Raw genomic sequence first — 17,393 nt, 5'->3', positions numbered from 1 at the left:
TTTTTATTTTAAATAAATATTTTATATTTGAAAAATAATATATATTTAATTTCATTTTTTTATTCATTTTACAAACTAAATATAAACATGACATAACATATAACATATAATATCTTGAGGCATCATGCCTATTAGATATTAAAAATGATATCCTAAAATATGTCTATCTTATTCAATGAGATATAATAACCTAGGATTTTTGCATATTTTATCATATTCGGTCAATCAAATATAGTTTAAGTAGATTAAGTATATTTGGTATAATAAATTAAATATGAATATTTTTTTTCATTTGTCCATATTTAGTAAAATTATATTTTATAAAAATAAGTTATACTCACAACTCATCTTTTATACTTTTGTAGTTATCCTATATATTTATAATACTTTAAATATGAATATATAACAAATAATTTATTACTTAAGATTAATGAAAGTATAAATATTAAAATGAATAAGAATAACATATTAATTTGATGATGTATAATAAATCTTAAATTAACTTTACTACACAACCTTAATACTTAAAAGGAAAAATTAAGTGATAGATTTTAGGTCAAGAAATTAAGAATAATTTAACTTAAAGTTAATTTAAGTTTTATTAAACTAGCTCTTAATTGAAAATTATTGTGATAAAATCTAGTTTTATTAAACGAGTTTAACGCATGCCCATTTTTTATTTGCCTAGTGAAATGACCATTTTGCTCGTTCCATTCCCTAAATCCAAGCGCATGTAAAATGATAGTTGCACCAAATATATGACTGATCTAATGCTTGGGGACATCATGAATTTTCTTCATCATTATACTGATAAACAACCTCGATTATCAGAAATAAGCAAAACTATATGTGCCTGAATCATAAATTATCTGGAACGGCCTCCCTTGTTTTCAAGAATCAGTCATATAACTCAAAAGACATGGAAAATTTGATTCTACCGGTCTACATAGGCGACAGGCGAGCATTTTGACTAGTACGTAGGAAAGTTTGGATCCACATCATGGGCCCATGACTCCAGTCCCCCTATGATGTCCTTGGCTGAAGTGAAACCTATTTTGTGGAGGTATTCAACAGCTCTCTGTGAATCATTACCTCTTCTACACACTACGTAGATACTTGTACCAGAATGGTTACTACCCTTCTGCTCCTCTTCTTCCTTCAAGGCTGAACTGATTTCCGACATCCTAGTCTCCAAGCTTGAGAGTGGGATGTTCAATGACTTCGGGAGAGAAACAATGTTGAAGTGGTGTGATGGTCGTACATCCACCAATACGTGTGCCTCCCCATTAACAAGTCTGTCATTGTACTCTTTGCTGGTTATTCTGGAATCTGCTGGAAGCAGGTTTAACTTCAATGGAGTCTGCAATCAATTGGAAGGTCAAAAATATTAAATTCCGAGGGCATCCAAGGTACTAATTCATGTGTTTGTATGAATCTCAGAGAGATTATGAATTTTGAAAACTGCAACCGTGGTACAAGAGATTCTTTTATCGATGAAAGAATCTTAAGCAATCAAATCAAAATACAAGCAGTTGACAATAAAAGAGAGGTAAGGGAGCAGATGATACCGTGGATAGTGGAGACCGAGTGAACTTCTCATAGTCAAAATCTTGAAATTTCTGTTGGGTGAATGTTGCATTTTCTCCACAAACTTCACATTGGGACAACCTCCCTCTAATCTTGACCTAAGCAATGCAATGCTTTAAAGATTAATTTCCATAAGAACAAGCTATCTACAATCTCCAGAAACAAAAAATGATTTGAGACAAAATCAAGGCTAGTTAGAAGGAGGCAATCCAAAGAACATCCCATTATGACCTCCTTTTGATAGGCAAATAAGGATTTCCTTAAAGAGGTGCCAAACAGAAAAAGGGACAACTTAAGTTCACAGGAAATATACTTCTTCAGCAAAACACAAAAGTACAGAGGGAAAAACTAAAATGACAAGAAACTCTTAACTATTATAGCCCAAACCATCTTTGAAGTCTAGAAATGAAAGATTGTCAATTTCTTTAACACTACTAGACCACGTCAAGAGGATTAATCTTGTATTCCGAATCCTGGTGGGAGTATGCCTAGGGATACCTTGTAGTGATGGGAAAAAGAATAACTGAATACATTCTGGCTTTAATGCTAATCACTTACAAAACCAGAATGACTGTTGAGAAAAACTTGATGACATTTAATATATAAATATATATATTGCATGCAACAAGTGAACCACTACCGATCTCTACCCTATTCGGTAGAGATATAAGATAACATCCACCAAGTTCCCAGAAAAGAGAATCAATGTATTTTCTAGACAAGTCCAATGGCATTTTGTTTTCAGTTGGTCTAACTGTAAAAGATAAAATCATATTTAATTTCATTTGATGTCACAGTGAAACCATGGAAGAGAGGAGAGTGTAAGGACCCCCAATAGGCCCAAGCTAGGTCTTCCTGCTTTCTGTTCACAAAACCAATCCTGGAAAACTAATCTCTCCTGAGTAATCACCTTATTCAGAATCCAGACTCTCCACATTGATACTTATTGTTTTAACATTGCAAATCTATTACCATCATTAAAATGTTTTATTTTCTATTACAAATTTCACCATAACCTCTTTGAGCAAACTCAATTCCCATAGTCAACAATCACCGCAAACGTCTAGTACATTCAGTTACCTGAATCTGATCTATTAAAGCTTCACCTATAAGCATTACTGATAAAGAGATCACGAGAAGATAATACTTCAAAGAAAAATAACAGAAAAGTATGCACTTGATTTAGAATTCAAGAAACTTTCAAAGATATGGAAAATGAAACATACAATTCGAATTCGTGCTGACAATGCATCAAAGAGAAGCATCCTTCCTGACAGTGGTTCTCCAACAGCACTTGCAATCTTTATAGCCTCTAGGGCTTGGAGACAGCCAATGATACCAGGAACTATAAAACAAAAGTGGGAAAGGCATTACAATTTTGTCCCAAGTATCTAAAAATGCTTTTGTGAAAATGAAAAAGGAAACCAACAGCAATTCAAAACTCTAAACTAATAAAATAGCAGGAAAGAATACAGCATATAAACAAAAAAAATAAACAAATAACACAAAAATAAAAGAATAAATGTTAGATTTGAAACACCAAGAAACATTGCACAATTTCCTAATGTTGAACCAGTACACCAACATGAACTTCTCTCTTCAGACATCTCATCTCAGGCGAGGAGGAATGAGGCGGCTTGTGTTGGATAGCCAATGCCCAACATGAAACCTTTAGCAAAATTGTTATAAAAATGAATCCTGAAATGAGTGGAATCATGAAGTAGGATTCATAGCCACCCCACATAATCAGGATAAAGTTTTCCTTTTGAGTAGAACCTAGTCAAGGCTCATGACCAACATTTATAGAGCCTGGTCAAGGTTCATGACCAACATTTGTATCCTTTATGTTTCTATGATACCAATTCCATGCACACAATTAGGACACCAGTTTATTGAGTGGAGTTTTGTCGAGGTTCATGACTAACACTATATCCTTTCTTTCGTGTGAAATCAATACTCAATGCAGACAAATTAAAATATGCAAATTTACTGGAGTCTATACGTAAAGCAAGAAACAGACTTATGCCCAATTCAATTCTTACCTGCATCCAGGACAAAATCTAAGACTTCTTCTCCATTTAAGATAGAAGATAGAAAAAGGAAAAGATCCCTCTCAAGATCATATTTTACAAGGTTTGGTAGGCAAGTTAGCAGACTAGTAATTTAATATTGGACATGTTAGCAAAACTGCAGCTTACCTACTCCTAAAACTCCACTATCTGAACATCTTTGACATGCTGTTGTTGGTGGTGGAGTAGGAAAAAGGCACCGATAGCATGGACCTCCTTTGTAATTGTAAACAGTGAGCTATACAAAAAATTTCATGATGCAGTTATGCTATGAGTTTCCACAACAAAAAATGATGAAGATTACACTTCCCATTCCCTTATTCACATAAGAAATTCTATAGGTGTAACACAAGAATAACAGAATATGAAAGCAGATGCATAACATACCTGCCCTTCCAATCCCAAAGCAGCACCTGAAACAAGAGGCTGCACAAATAACATGTAAAGGGTCAATGCAAGGATGAAAAATCGCACACTAGACACACATGCATAGTGAACCAATAAGCCTCATGCTGGTTTTAGTGATTTTTCTTTTTTTGTTCAGACATAGGTGCTTGTAGAATCCTGTCTTGATTATTGACCATAATATAGAGCCCTCTTAGTACCTTGGATTTTACTGTCACAAGGGAATATCAGTTAATGTGAATACAGGGTGGAGTGCATTAAGAGAGGTACTGAAAATAAAAGCCTAGAACAGCATTAGCCAAATCCAGACATATGAATGGTTGGTTCTATGTTACATAATGCTAAAATCCAGTTTTAGTAAGTTTACTAATAGTGACTTCTGTACAATTATCTACAAGAGAAAGCAGCACAATGACCAATTTACCTTCCCTAATACAACGCAGCAATCACTTATCATGTACCGGCTAGGGACATTATCTGTTGCATCGATAACTAGATCATATCTAAGAAATGTCAGTAGTCAGGGAAATCAAAATATTTCATCAGTATTCACAGAAAGGATTAAATAAAGAAAAAAGAAAAGGAAAGCAAAAAGACAAATTTAATGATCTTTGAAATTTGTTTTATAAAGGATACTTGCTCAAAATCTCCAAAGCGTTGGATGTGCATAAAGCTTCTTTGTGTTCCACAATCTGAATTGTGGAGTTAATCCTGGCATACAAATCTATATTAAGCATAACAACATGAAAGAAAATTCCAGGATACTTTCAGTGAAAAGCAAACTTCACAAAGCAGACAGCAGATGCAGCAACTTCAGATCAGGTATTTTTCAGAGTTAAGACAGATAATGCCAAAAGTGCTACTTACGAACGACAAGCAGCAGCAGCAGATTGTACTTTTGGTTGACCAACATATGCTTCAGTGTGGATAATCTGCAATATAATAATAGGAAGCAGGCTCTGAGATCATGAGTTCACTAGATCAAAAGAAGTTCATTTGCACATTACAATACCTCTATGAGATTCCTAACAGTTACAAAGAGAAATGCAGATTTGCAAATTGCATTAAGGTAAAACAATGTGTGGTTATAACTTCATTATTTGATCATTATGATGCCTTGATGCCCTAAAGAAAGATTTACATGTTTCTTTCATTTTTTTCATTTAATTGGTGATACCTTTTAAAGAATTAGCACCTCCTTCACTCAGGTGAGTATCTAGCACTCCATATGTGCCTTTTGCAATTGTATTCACTTTCTCCATGTTTTTTGTTTATACATCGAGGATCGGGGAGAAGCTGATGGGTATAAATTTATTAATATGAAAACATTTTGTGGTGCCATATGAAACAAAGCAGAAAGATCATGGGAGAAATCGCATGTGTTTAATGTAGTAGCCCCATCATTGCATATTTCCATTATTATTTAGTGCAACTTTTTTTTTTTTTTTTTGGTATGTACATTTTTTTCCTCATTGGGACTTGAACCTGGAAACTCCTACAAACCCTCCCAACCTTTTACCACTTGAGCCATGCCTCAAGAGCTTATTTAGTGCACCAACATGATTGGCATTTTTCAAATCATAGTGGATTTAAAAACATTTTTGTAGTTCAAGCTTATCATTCATAACCATACCAAGAGAAAGCATGGGGCACCAAGAATAAAATTAGGCCGAATATTTCTTATTAGTACCACCAACATCATCATGACGACTAGAGAACCAGAGTGCATATTTTAAATTTGTACCTGTCGGTGCAGATTATTCAGCTCTACAACATCATGATCAACAGTACCTATGCACCCTGGGAAGAATATCCAAATGAAAGAGCTTTAAAATGAAAGGTCAGAGTTTCAAAACAAAAAGGTCCAATTGCAATATAAGACAATGATTTAAGTGCTCCCTTTAAAGCACCCATTCATTTAAAATGGATAAATCAATGGCATCAAAATATCACACACATGAATCAATGGCATCAAAATGCTAGGTATGCCAAAAAAGGACCATTACCTAGCATAGGCTCTGTTTTGAACTTTGTTTGGGTAAGATTTGTAAAAAAATCCAAGTTCAGCATTTTTGCATGAAGTGACATAAACTTATATTTTCAAGCCTGATAGCCCAATAAGTAGCATTGACTCGGGTAATGGTCCAGAAAAGAATTCAGACAAGAAGTTTCTAATGAACATGTATTTTGAGCCTTCTTAAGAGCAAACATCTCACCAACTCCACATGCCGCAAGATATAAAAGAGCTGGTGCGCCCAATCCTCCAGCTCCAACAACTAAAATTGAAGACTTCAAGAGACTCGACTGCCCTACAGCCAACCACAAATACCAATTGGAAAGTAAAGAGATACCAATCAGAATAAACAAATGACAACTAATTATATAGAATAAAGTAGATTATTGATTGCTCAATGACCAAAGCTCTGCATTAAACTATATGACATTCAATGTGAATTTCACTGAAATATGAAAAATAAACGGGCTGTTATGTTGCAAATGTAAGATGGCTTTCTGATTAATGTTCCCATTTCAGAAATGAAATGGTGAACATGTCCAGAAACTTACCATTTTCCAGTCATTGTCAGTAGTTAAAATGCCATTGATATTCAAAATGTGCAAAATTACTTTTTGAATGTTTCCAACAATCTATTTGCATTAATTATTTTTAGAAAAATGTCTTGCAAAAGAGATTTTCATGTTTTTTTTTGTTCTCATTTTTTTCAACACATAAAGGTTATTGTAGTCGGCATTAAAAAGGACTTAAGAGCACCAAACTGCTCAGTTTATACCATGAAAGAGTATTGTTCTGGAAACAAACCAAACAGAAATCTTGGTCAAATTCAGTTGTATCGTTGTATCTCACAGCAACATGTGTCCAAACTCTGCGCTACTTGAACATATTAGAACTTGTGAAAGAAAATATTGCAGGAAAGACACAAAATTTCCACTAAAACAAAATGCCTTTCATGTGGTCCAATACTTGACTTCTGTTTGGATTTATCTAAAGTAATTGTTATTGTTTTTGTTATTAAAATTTTCAAGCAAGCAAGGTCATATTGATGAGGAATTTGTCAGAATAATATAGCCCAGCGTGGAATGAAATTACAGTGACCTTATTTTGACAGCACTTTGCAAGTACTTTTCCTACTTTTGGAAGCAAAAATTACATTGATTTTAGCTTTCAAAAGCAAGAAAAGTACTTCCAAAATGCTACACAAAAAGGAGCATTCAAAAGCACTAACTCAAGGTCTAACTCTGACAACTCATTTCAACAAAGAGAATGGCATTCATTAAAACGGGAAAATCCAGTTAAGATTCAGTAGGACAATTTAAGAGTACTTTTTTATTATTTGAAAGCAAAATTAAATGGATTCTAGCCCATAAAAGGAAGAAAATTCCTTTCAAAATGCTCTGTATTTCTAAAATTCCAGAAACATATTTCAGCTAGAAACTGTTTTTTTTTCTTTTCTTTTTTCTCGCATTTGATACCAGCAAGTAAAGCAATTTTTTTTTCTCCACAAAAGCAAGAAACGCACTACGAAAATTCTAACTATACAAAGGTTAGCATTTCCGAACACCTTTCTCACACTTTGATAAGAAAAATTGCATTACATTCAGCTTTCAAAAGCAAGAAAACAGTTGAATTTCATACTTTGAATGAAGCATTCGATCCGACCAGTCCAGTACAAAGTACAAACCTTGAACTCCGAAGGAAGGAAGCAAAAGGTGGCGACTATACCGGTAGATCATATCCGGGGAGAGTCCGTGTCCGGCAGCCGAATCAGCTATTGACATGGAAGAACAGGAGACACCAGAAATGGCGTCGTTAGGCAGAGGAATATCGCGAAGCCGAGCTTCGAGAACCGATATTCGATGCTCTATGTCGGCCTTAGCGGCCTTCAAGGTCTCGATCTCCCTGAGAATTCGAGAAGCGTCTTCTCCATTTGACTCCATCTGGTTTTCAGTTTGAAAAGAGTGAGCAGAAAACCCTAGAGTGAGAACTGAGAATCGTTAAGGTTTATTTGGCCAATGGGTGTGGCCGCGTATGGTTTAGAAACACATCACGGTATGATTCTGTGGGGGGTTGGTTAACCAAGATTAAATTTGATTTAATAACTTAATTTAAGTTGTTAAATAAATTAGGTATTTAATAATATAATTTAAAGTCCAAAATAATTTTAAGTTATAAATAAAAATAATTAATTTATTCTTAAATCTACTTTTTTTTTTTAATTTTTAATTTTTTCTTTAAATTAATTCAATTAATTATAACTAATAAAATTAATTTACTTTTGATATTGTTTTTTATTTATAAGATAAATAATATTTATCTAATATTTTTTTGTTTCTTTTGCTTTGTAATTAAAAACAATTATTATCAATTTTATGTGAAAAATGTATTTATAAAAAACAAATTTGTTATTAATTTATTAAATAATTATTTATAAAATAAATAATTTTGTTTTATTTTAATTTTTAAATTAATTTTATTATATAAATTTTAAAATTAAAAATATTAATCTTTAATTTAAAATTTAACTATAAAAAGAATTAAATATAAAAAAATAAATTAATTTATTATTCAAAAAATTAATTTTCAATAAAATTTTCAACATTAAGAGATATAATTTTTTAAGTATTAATCAATTCAAAAAGAAATAATAATCATTTGTATATTAAAATATTTTATTTAGTAATTATAAATGATAAACAACTAAAGTAATTTGAAAAAATAATAAAACATTTCTTTAAAAATAATTTAATACACTTAAAATTAGAAATGATTAACTATTTTTTATTAAGAAAAAATTGAGGAAATATTTTGTTATATAAATTTTTTTATCTATTTTCAATTTTTAATGTTATAGGTTTCAAGAAAATTGATCAAATAAAAAAGAATAAATAAAAATTAAGAAATCATCTTTTCAAAAACTATATATTCAAATAAAAGACTTAAAATTCAAATACATGATGTCATAAATATAAACACCAAGTCAATCCTTAATTATTAAATGTTTTTAATATTAAAGAATCTAAGTTACCTACTATCATGATTATAAGAAAACTAATAATATTGTTCATACAAATACTAAAAAACCAACAAATATTCTAACAATTAATAAAGTTTCAATCATGATAAAAAAATCAATTATTAGTGTGAATGCAAAAAACCAATAACCTTGTTCATTGAACCATCAACAAATAAATAATCACAAAAATCAATATCTAAATATTAAACATAATTTATAATTTTTATAAATATTATTGTTGATAAATATCTCAATAATTATAATTTTTTATATATTAAATTTAGTAACTAAAATTAATTAATTTTATAAATATATTTATAATAATTATATTATTAAAAAAATATATCATTAATTAAATTTTATTTTATTTTTTGGGAGAAAATTGTGAAAAGACTATTTCTCCCAAATAATTTAGTTTTTTTTTTTTTTTCTTCTGAAGAACTCGTCTCTTCAAAAGATAATTTTAGTGTGTAATTTTTTTTAAGAATGAATTTTAGAAATCATATTTTCAAAATACGATTTTTTATACTCAAATAATTTTTCAAATAGACAATTTTAAAAGGAAATGACCTTATCTTTCCTAGTTGACAAAAATTATGATAGATTTGAAATTATTATTTCCACAATAGGAGTTTAGGAATTGTTTTTTTAAACTGTCGTACTCTTATAAAAAATTCCTTGCTAAGGCCATCTTGGCCCACTCCTCAGATGGGGCCTGGGCTGAGAATAAAATTTTGAGTCTGGTCTCAGGCCTGCTAGAACTCCTAATGTGGATCTCATCCCAACTCCAAAGAGGAACGTGCCCAAGAGTATAAGAATTTGCATATTCGATGTTGAATGCGTTATACAGTGATATGAAGCATTCATGTTTAATTCTTTGAGACAACTGACTCATTTTCTAAGCCAAAGAAATTACGTTGTCCAACAAAAACTGGATATAAAACAGAGGAAATATTATCATTTATGAAGAGTCGGTCATCAAATAAAATTGCATGCCATAAACTCATAAGAAGATGGTTACAAATATGAAACTATATCAACCATACGAGTCTCCCCTTGCACCATACTTTTGCCAAACAACAGAAAATCAACACCAACCCTTCACCCATCATCCATGCATGCCCATGCACACGCACAGAGACGTTCACATGGCACAAAATGAGACAGAAAATTAACTTCAAGCCATTGTAGGCGCCTGCACACCCTTCGGAGGATGAGGTGGGAATGGCTTAGGTGGGAATGGCTTAGGGGGGAACGGGGGCTTTGGTGGGAATGGCTTGGGGGGGAACGGGGGCTTTGGTGGTTTAGGAGGAAAAGGAAATGGGGGCAGTGGCTGAGCATATCCACACATTCCATATACACAGAAGCTCCCAAAGGGGCATTTGTGCTCACACTTGCCACAATGAAATGGATTTATATTAGTATTAATGCAGATGCCTCGGCAGCATTGCCAAGTAAATGGACACCTGATCCCACACAAGCCACAATTGTAAACATCGGAGGTGACATCCACACACTGGTTTCTACAGCACAGCTTCTTGATTCTTGGTGGGAACTGCCCTTCATTGCATATCCATGGCCTGTTCCAGCACCCTGCGGCTCTTGGGTTGATCACCCTCCTCAGCCATGGCGACGACAATGACCTCTTAGTGCCATTTTTTTGAACAACTTTTGGTGTTGGGTCCGCTCCCACAATCACAACCAGTAGTAGAAGTAATTGTAGGATTGAAATGGCGAATCGGGTGTCAAGTAGTCGCATCGTTTCAAGATGCATTAGCAGCATTGGCAGAGCTGCTTGCAATTATATATATAGATATGCATAAAGGGGTGGGTTATGTGGAGGACTTAATCTCAGGAGAAGCTTAAGGTGTGTTCATGTTTTTCTTACATGGTGGGTGGTGGGCATGGTGTGGGGGGGTAATTACTATTTACGTGATGAGGGAGCTTTCTTTGCTTTGTGTTTGGGAGGGGCCTTTCGCTTTAACACACGCATGATGAAAGCAAGTGTAACGGTGTGAGGAAACTATTTTCTGCATTATATATCTAACTTTGAAGGTTAATTAAAGTGCCCTCTCTTGGTGATCTGGAGTCATCATGAAATGGATCTTAGAGGTGAACCTCTAAACCCAGAAGCCAGATGGTGGGTCATCTTTTGTAGGGCTACATTTCTTAAGATCAAGGGAACCATCATCTCGAATAGCATACATTATTAGAGTTCAAAGAAGTTGGGTGCTGATCAATCAATGGTCAGTAACTAATCTTCCACAAAAGACTATATTTGGTTCCCAAAAAATATTAAAAATAAAAAATAAAAAAATAATTTTCTAGTGATCCTAATATAAAATATAGTAAAGAGAATCAAATAAAATTAAAATTACTTATAAATTTATGTATTTTTTATTATTTAAAATTTATATAAAAATTTTAAATAAGTAAAATAAGTTTGAAATAATATATTAAAATAATTTATTAACTTGAAGTCTTCCCTCAATTTTCTTTATATTTTCCCCCAAATTTTCCAAGAAACCAAACATACCTCTAATATATCATCCACAGGCTCACATCAGCTTGAACTTCTGCCATTTGTTGCGAGATAGCAGATGGCAATCTTCAAACAATGGCAGAAACTGAACCAAGGCATTATCCTCCAAATAAATGAGCATCAGAGAGCAAAGAATAAAATCTCTGATAGAACTCATCAGTGACACAACATCAGAACCATAGTTCTTTTACCCTTAGAAGAAATAAGTCGCAAGCATTTAGAAACCGAAGAACAGAAATTTATTCAATCATCACAGAAAGTACAGCATAGAATTTTACAGACCCATGAGACACGTATAAACAATAGGTCATAAAGCAAATACGCAGAGAAACCAGGCACAACTTCAACAACAGTGCAAAACCCAGTCTGCTTTATTTAAGCAATTACTAGAAACCACAGACACACGGAAACATCCATGCCAAACCACCGATACCTGACTCAGAAACACAAACACCATTCATCTGTTCTTCAAAAGCCCAACTCTTACTGCTGAACTAGGCATTCTTGCTTTCCAGCCACCATGGCAGCAGGGTAGGAGCTATTGTTGATGGCACCTGCATCTTCATGAGATGGAGGTGTGACATCTGGCTCCTCAATCATGTCCTCGGTGAGATTTCCTTTTTCATCATCTCCACAGGCAATGGCTTCAAAGATAAGAGCATTCACTTCTTGGAACCTCTCTTCAGAGAGAGAGACCTCAGCAAGAAGCCTCCAAGCATTCTGCTCAGATGCCCCCTCATAGTCCTCCTTCCTTTTCAGCACAATATGTCCACTAACCTCCCAGACAGCTGGGTTCACTTGGGTGTCCAGAAGCTCCTGATTCACTTCCCCAAGAGCTTGTTTCTCAGCATAACACTGTTTATTCAATAAGAAAAGGAGATGAGTTAAATCTAAAATTAGAAACCCAAATGCAGCAAAGTTGGCCATACCAGTGTAGCCTACGATCTGAAATTTTACCTGTGCAAAGAGAAAGATACGTTTCCCAGCATCAGCAATGAGAACATTGAAAGGTATGTTGTTATCCTGAAGGCAAATGCAGGAATCGGCCACAGTGTTCGCTAAATCTTGCAGAGTGTCTCCACCCTCAAAGACAAGACCTCTAACAGGATATTTTAACAGCTCAAAGATCTTCACCCCATTGCCTGCAGTGGTTATTTTCCTAGTTGGAGCCTTCTCAATGGGAAAGGGTGTGGCCAAGTAATAAGCCTGTTACCATGAAAGTTATGGAATTCATATTTCATTAACCAATGGAGCCAATTTTATAGTACAATGATTGCAGTTCAAAGGTGAGGTGGAAAGAAACCTGAAAGTGAAGGTGGTTGATGGTAGCAAATGCACCCAAGCTGTTGTAACCCAACCGGAAATATGGATTTCCTGCTTCCACAGCCATGTCAAGGGCAAGCAAAAAGCTTTCGCGGTCGATCCTCTGCGGCAAGCACTCGAAAATCCTTGGGATTAGAAGCACATGCCCATATTCAATAGGACTAACCTGTTAATCATTGACAACAGAAACAGTGTTATTAAGACCTGATACTCATTACTCTCCAAGAACATGAAGAACAGAAGTGGATGCATACATTGATGGCAACAACGCTTGTAGAATTTTCGACATCAATGGGAGCATTGGGGATGAACTCAGGTTCCTCATCATTGCTTGGTTCAAACTGGAAGAGCACCTCCTCTTGCCCAACTTTAGTGAAGTTGAATTTGTTCCCATCAAAGGGCTGGAGGACTTTATCCACACGGAACTCAGTGGGCCTCTTCTTCAGGTGGCGGCCCTCATTCAGCTGGGCAATGAACCCATACTCACCCGGAATCACCTGGTCAGGAATTAACAAACAAATTGAGAGAAACCCACAACCCCAGTTGGCAGCCACAATGAAAAACCCAAAACCCAATTTGTCAACGAACTAGGAAAGAAACTAAAGATGAACAGAATCAATATCTGACCTTGGTTTCGCAAGCAGTGACATCATATCGAAAGAGCCCTTTCTGCATACGATCCTCCCACTGAGACATGAGCAAAACAATTTCAGTCCATAATTGATCGAATTCCAGAAAGAAAAGAAGGGAAAAGAAAGGAAAACATAGATTTTTTCTTCAATTCCCCTTTTTCTCTTACCTCTCCAAGAACGAGAGAGTCAAGGAAGGGCACAGGCTGCTCTTTGTTTTCATCACCGCTCGAAGCTTTCTCGTTAACAACGTCCTTCACCTTCTTGTAGGCATAAAGAGGGAGTTTTGCTCCTGTTTAAACCCCAATTAAGCAAATTCAAGCCCACGTCAAGAAATAACATAGATCACCAAAAAAAAAAAAAAAAAACCAGAAAAGAAATTCAACAAATACCTTGAATGCAGCACTGCTTGAGGCAATTGCGGCCGCAACCACCAACCTGACGAGCACCATCGTCTGAATCCTCCTTCTGGTAATTCGAAACCACGGTGGGTACCCTCTTAATCCTCAGCGTATTCATTTTTTCAAGAACTCAAACACCAACCTAAAGAAATGGCTAAAGCGAGAGATCGATTGTTCGATACGGATTGATTGATCTAAAGAAATGGCTAAAGCGAGAGATCGAGTGTTCGATACGGATTGGTTGATCTAATCCTAAAGACAGTAGCTATATTATGCAGAATATAAGCCTAAACTAGCAGAGGAAAGCGTTGGAACCACCGCCGGCGAGGAAGAGCAGATCAGAGGGACTACCGCCTTCTGAAGGCAAAGCGCCACGCCCGCCGTGCGGCGAAGGGTTGCTCTCAATTACACAACCCTTGCGTCGTACCGCCCGGACATGTATGAGAGGCGGCGGAATTCTTTGTATAGCCGTGATGTCTACAACTCGTCGAACAAGGGTTTTACCCCACCACCGTCACAACCCAAATCAAAATCCCTCCCTCCTTAGAAACCCTATATAGAAAACCACAAAACACACCGACCCACAACCCGCAGAACCCTTATTTCTCTTTCTCTTCTCTTGAAATCCCTGGATTTTGGAAGAAGAAAAATAGGAAGCTAGCTGCAGTGAAATGAGGAAGAAGGCGGCCTATCTGTTGGACTTGAGAGGCTTTTGTGTGTGCGGGGATTTGAAGAGCAGGTAGGTGACTTATATAGATGGGGGGCGTGTTGAGGAGATATGTGGGTTTTAGGGGTGTGGTTGTGAACTTGTGGTTGAGCCTCCTCCACTCCTGTTTGGTTGAGTGGCCTTGGTGCTCCTGAATATCAAATACAATTATTGATAGAGAGAGAAAAAGAGAAAGGGGTGTGTTTGGATGTAGGTGGATGGGTGTCTCTGAATAATTCTTTTAGCCCGTACCACCAATTTGTCTACTGGTCCCTCCGGGGACCACCATATGGCGTATGGCTCCCGGTCCGGGGCTAAGAAAATGCCAACACCCACTACATTATTTTCATTGTCATTTATATATATATATATATGGAAAATAACTTATTCCACGCGCTTATCATGGAAGGTGTGTGAACTTTATTCCCGGTCAAGAAAATAATGCTCTGATCGGATCTTAATTCAATTTGATAAACCATAATTTGGATCACTGAACGTATACATTGAAAATAAACCATTTAATATATGTATAAATGTATAACGTCGGGTTCGGATACAAATAAATGAGACAAATCATAAATAAATAAATAAATAAATATAATTAAAATATAATTAATTTCATCGATACTAATTATTTTCATTCGTTAGTATTCTTATAAATGTATTTTATTTATAAAATTTATTTTTTTAAAATGGTTTTAAATAAAAAAAATTAGGTAATTAGGTAGACGTTCCTTTTAATGGAAAAATTTGATACTCAAAATATATTTATATTTAATAGGGTAATAATATGAAATTGGGAATGTAAATGAAATTAAGGCAAGTAAGACGTATGACATCAAATTGTACATGTGACTTATATCACACTTATCCATAATAACCCTAACATGCTGACACGTATAGTGAACACTTAAGCTTTTTAACTTTTTTTAGTAAAGAAAATGGACCCTGATTAAGACAGGACCTGCATTCTGTTATATTGAGGCTGACCTCCTACTAACCCCTCTTATCATTTCTCCCATTTTTTATACGTGTATATTCTCTTCCCAAGTTGGAATCTTTCGGGCCATGGTTAAATCTCATTTTCAAATCTACCCATAATGCGTTAGGTCGTGTTTGGTCGGTGGAAAGTATTGAAAAAGGCCAAAAAAAAAAAATATATTTAAAGTAATAAATTAAATTAATTTTAGCACCTAATTATTTTTTTATTCAAGTTTAAGAAAAAAAATTATTCCAATATGAAATTAGAACAACAAATTTTACTATAATTGGTTGACCATTGTCAACAATTCTCTTTAGGGCAGCCTTTTCACTCTTTCCATGTTAGATGGATTCGAACCTGTAAAAAGATGTGTTTAAATTATTGTTTGAACAGAGCACTTTAATGACTAAGTTAGCTTTAATATCAAAATTTATTTTAAAATGTAGATTGATCGATATGTCATGATCACCCGTTTATCATGATTTTAACACGTAATACTCAATCATTGATGATTAATAATAATCAATTATTTATTACATGTAACAACTGCTTGATTATTTTACGAGAAATATATGATTGATTTATTCATGGCATCTAGTTGGTTGGTATTTCGGGTGATCTACCTTGATCGAGTGTTAAAATGTCCAAAAATTTCATTTGGGCACGTATGTTGGGCTAATCCATTACTTAAACATCCTCAATAATCATCCAATTAAATTATATCAAATAATAAATTAAATTTAAAAATACAAACTAAATTTTGTCTTTTACTTATTTGCTAATTTAAAACCCTGCGGGGTTCACATGGGAGCTTAGAAATGGCGACAAAATTAATTAAATTTGGAGAAAGTGCAAGACTCGGAAACATGTGTGCACAACTTCCAATGACTTAAGAAAATAATGGATTGCTTATACAGGTGGCAGTATCTCATGGGTATTTCTTATTTTATATTTATTTAATTATTTATTTATTTAATATTGTCACGTTCATATTAATTAATAGACCTACCAATTATTTAAAGATGGCATCCCAATATCTTTCAGTGAGAAAATAATTAAATTTCTTAAAAATTTGCAAAAAAAGACCTGACAGAAATAAAATATTATTATTTTATTGTGTAATAAAGGAGGATGTTGTGAGACGATGGTGTCTCCACGAAAATAATACGATTGTGGGGCCCAAGGCTTTGATGATTCATACAAAGACGGAGGAAAGAATCCGGACATTATTAGGAAATTTCCTTATTATAATGCCAAAAAAAATCTCTTTTTTAGAAGAGGAGTGTTTGGCTAGCAAGAATCGGCTCCCATGCCGATGGGAACTTTCCCTGTGATATGTGAACTAGAATAGGGGTAGCCACGTGGGAGCCACTGAAATGTCTTGTCCTGAAAATGAACACGTGGTCTGTGTGTTTGCCCGTTGTAATTGGACGGCAGCGATCTATTATTTTGTGGCTCCCTCGAGAAACATTTCAGATTCAGACAAAAGCTGCCAGATTCGGAATCTTTGAGGGGATTATTCCATGTTGCTGCGGTAGATTGTGGATATTCTGGTCATCCCCTCATGTGGACTGAGTCTCATGACTCTCATCTGACCTCTAAGGTTCATCTCTGCCGTCCATTGTTTGGACCACGTCAAGAAATAAAATGATGCTTTTTCCCGACAAAATTGAAAATTCATATTTTTCGAATTTCTTTTCCCTCTTGCTCGTTTGGAAT

The 17,393-nt window shown here is 34.6% G+C and overlaps 3 protein-coding genes across 4 annotated transcripts; all 3 read right to left on the bottom strand.

The window, feature by feature from the left end:
- Positions 1–783: 783 nt before the first annotated feature.
- On the bottom strand, positions 784–8,144 carry LOC100248765 (adenylyltransferase and sulfurtransferase MOCS3). The gene is made up of 11 exons (XM_002278451.5): positions 7,760–8,144; positions 6,278–6,370; positions 5,806–5,861; positions 4,929–4,993; positions 4,698–4,772; positions 4,486–4,564; positions 4,044–4,082; positions 3,786–3,894; positions 2,814–2,932; positions 1,569–1,685; positions 784–1,360 (listed from the first exon to the last, which is right to left on the bottom strand). Exons 1-11 carry the CDS (start codon positions 8,013–8,015, stop codon positions 971–973), a joined length of 1,398 nt encoding a protein of 465 aa, XP_002278487.1. The 5' UTR covers positions 8,016–8,144; the 3' UTR covers positions 784–970.
- Positions 8,145–10,268: 2,124 nt separating this feature from the next.
- LOC104877599 (stigma-specific STIG1-like protein 3) lies at positions 10,269–10,850 on the bottom strand. Its single transcript, XM_010646189.2, has one exon. The coding sequence runs from the start codon at positions 10,848–10,850 to the stop codon at positions 10,269–10,271; it is 582 nt and encodes a 193-aa protein (XP_010644491.2).
- A 999-nt stretch (positions 10,851–11,849) lies between these two features.
- On the bottom strand, positions 11,850–14,917 carry LOC100253859 (GDP-L-galactose phosphorylase 2). Of its 2 annotated transcripts, XM_002278303.4 has the most exons (7): positions 13,978–14,917; positions 13,756–13,877; positions 13,584–13,643; positions 13,211–13,453; positions 12,937–13,122; positions 12,591–12,839; positions 11,850–12,488 (listed from the first exon to the last, which is right to left on the bottom strand). In XM_002278303.4, the coding sequence occupies exons 1-7, from the start codon at positions 14,102–14,104 to the stop codon at positions 12,117–12,119; spliced, it is 1,359 nt and encodes a 452-aa protein (XP_002278339.1). In that variant the 5' UTR covers positions 14,105–14,917; the 3' UTR covers positions 11,850–12,116. The 2 variants fall into 2 exon arrangements, with proteins under 2 accessions (XP_002278339.1, XP_059591613.1); XM_059735630.1 differs by having other exon boundaries at positions 11,850–12,839; positions 13,978–14,821.
- Positions 14,918–17,393: the final 2,476 nt, after the last annotated feature.

The sequence above is a fragment of the Vitis vinifera genome, chromosome 19 (assembly GCF_030704535.1).
Source record: "Vitis vinifera cultivar Pinot Noir 40024 chromosome 19, ASM3070453v1".
NCBI lineage: Eukaryota > Viridiplantae > Streptophyta > Magnoliopsida > Vitales > Vitaceae > Vitis > Vitis vinifera.
This window is presented reverse-complemented; position numbering and strand designations above follow the sequence as displayed.

Bases quoted from the DNA above. Each gene is read 5' to 3' on its own strand.
- LOC100253859 (XM_059735630.1), bottom strand. From the start codon at position 14,104: ATGAATACGCTGAGGATTAAGAGGGTACCCACCGTGGTTTCGAATTAC. The intron at 13,644-13,755 runs GTAAGAGAAAAA...CTCATGTCTCAG, and splicing joins ACTCTCTCGTTCTTGGAGAG to TGGGAGGATCGTATGCAGAA. The intron at 13,123-13,210 runs GTATGCATCCAC...AATGATTAACAG, and splicing joins CAAGCGTTGTTGCCATCAAT to GTTAGTCCTATTGAATATGG.
- LOC100248765 (XM_002278451.5), bottom strand. From the start codon at position 8,015: ATGGAGTCAAATGGAGAAGACGCTTCTCGAATTCTCAGGGAGATCGAG. The intron at 4,565-4,697 runs GTATCCTTTATA...GACATTTCTTAG, and splicing joins GCTTTGGAGATTTTGAGCAA to ATATGATCTAGTTATCGATG. The intron at 2,933-3,785 runs GTAAGCTGCAGT...TTTGTTTTATAG, and splicing joins TAGTGGAGTTTTAGGAGTAG to TTCCTGGTATCATTGGCTGT.
- LOC104877599 (XM_010646189.2), bottom strand. From the start codon at position 10,850: ATGCGACTACTTGACACCCGATTCGCCATTTCAATCCTACAATTACTT.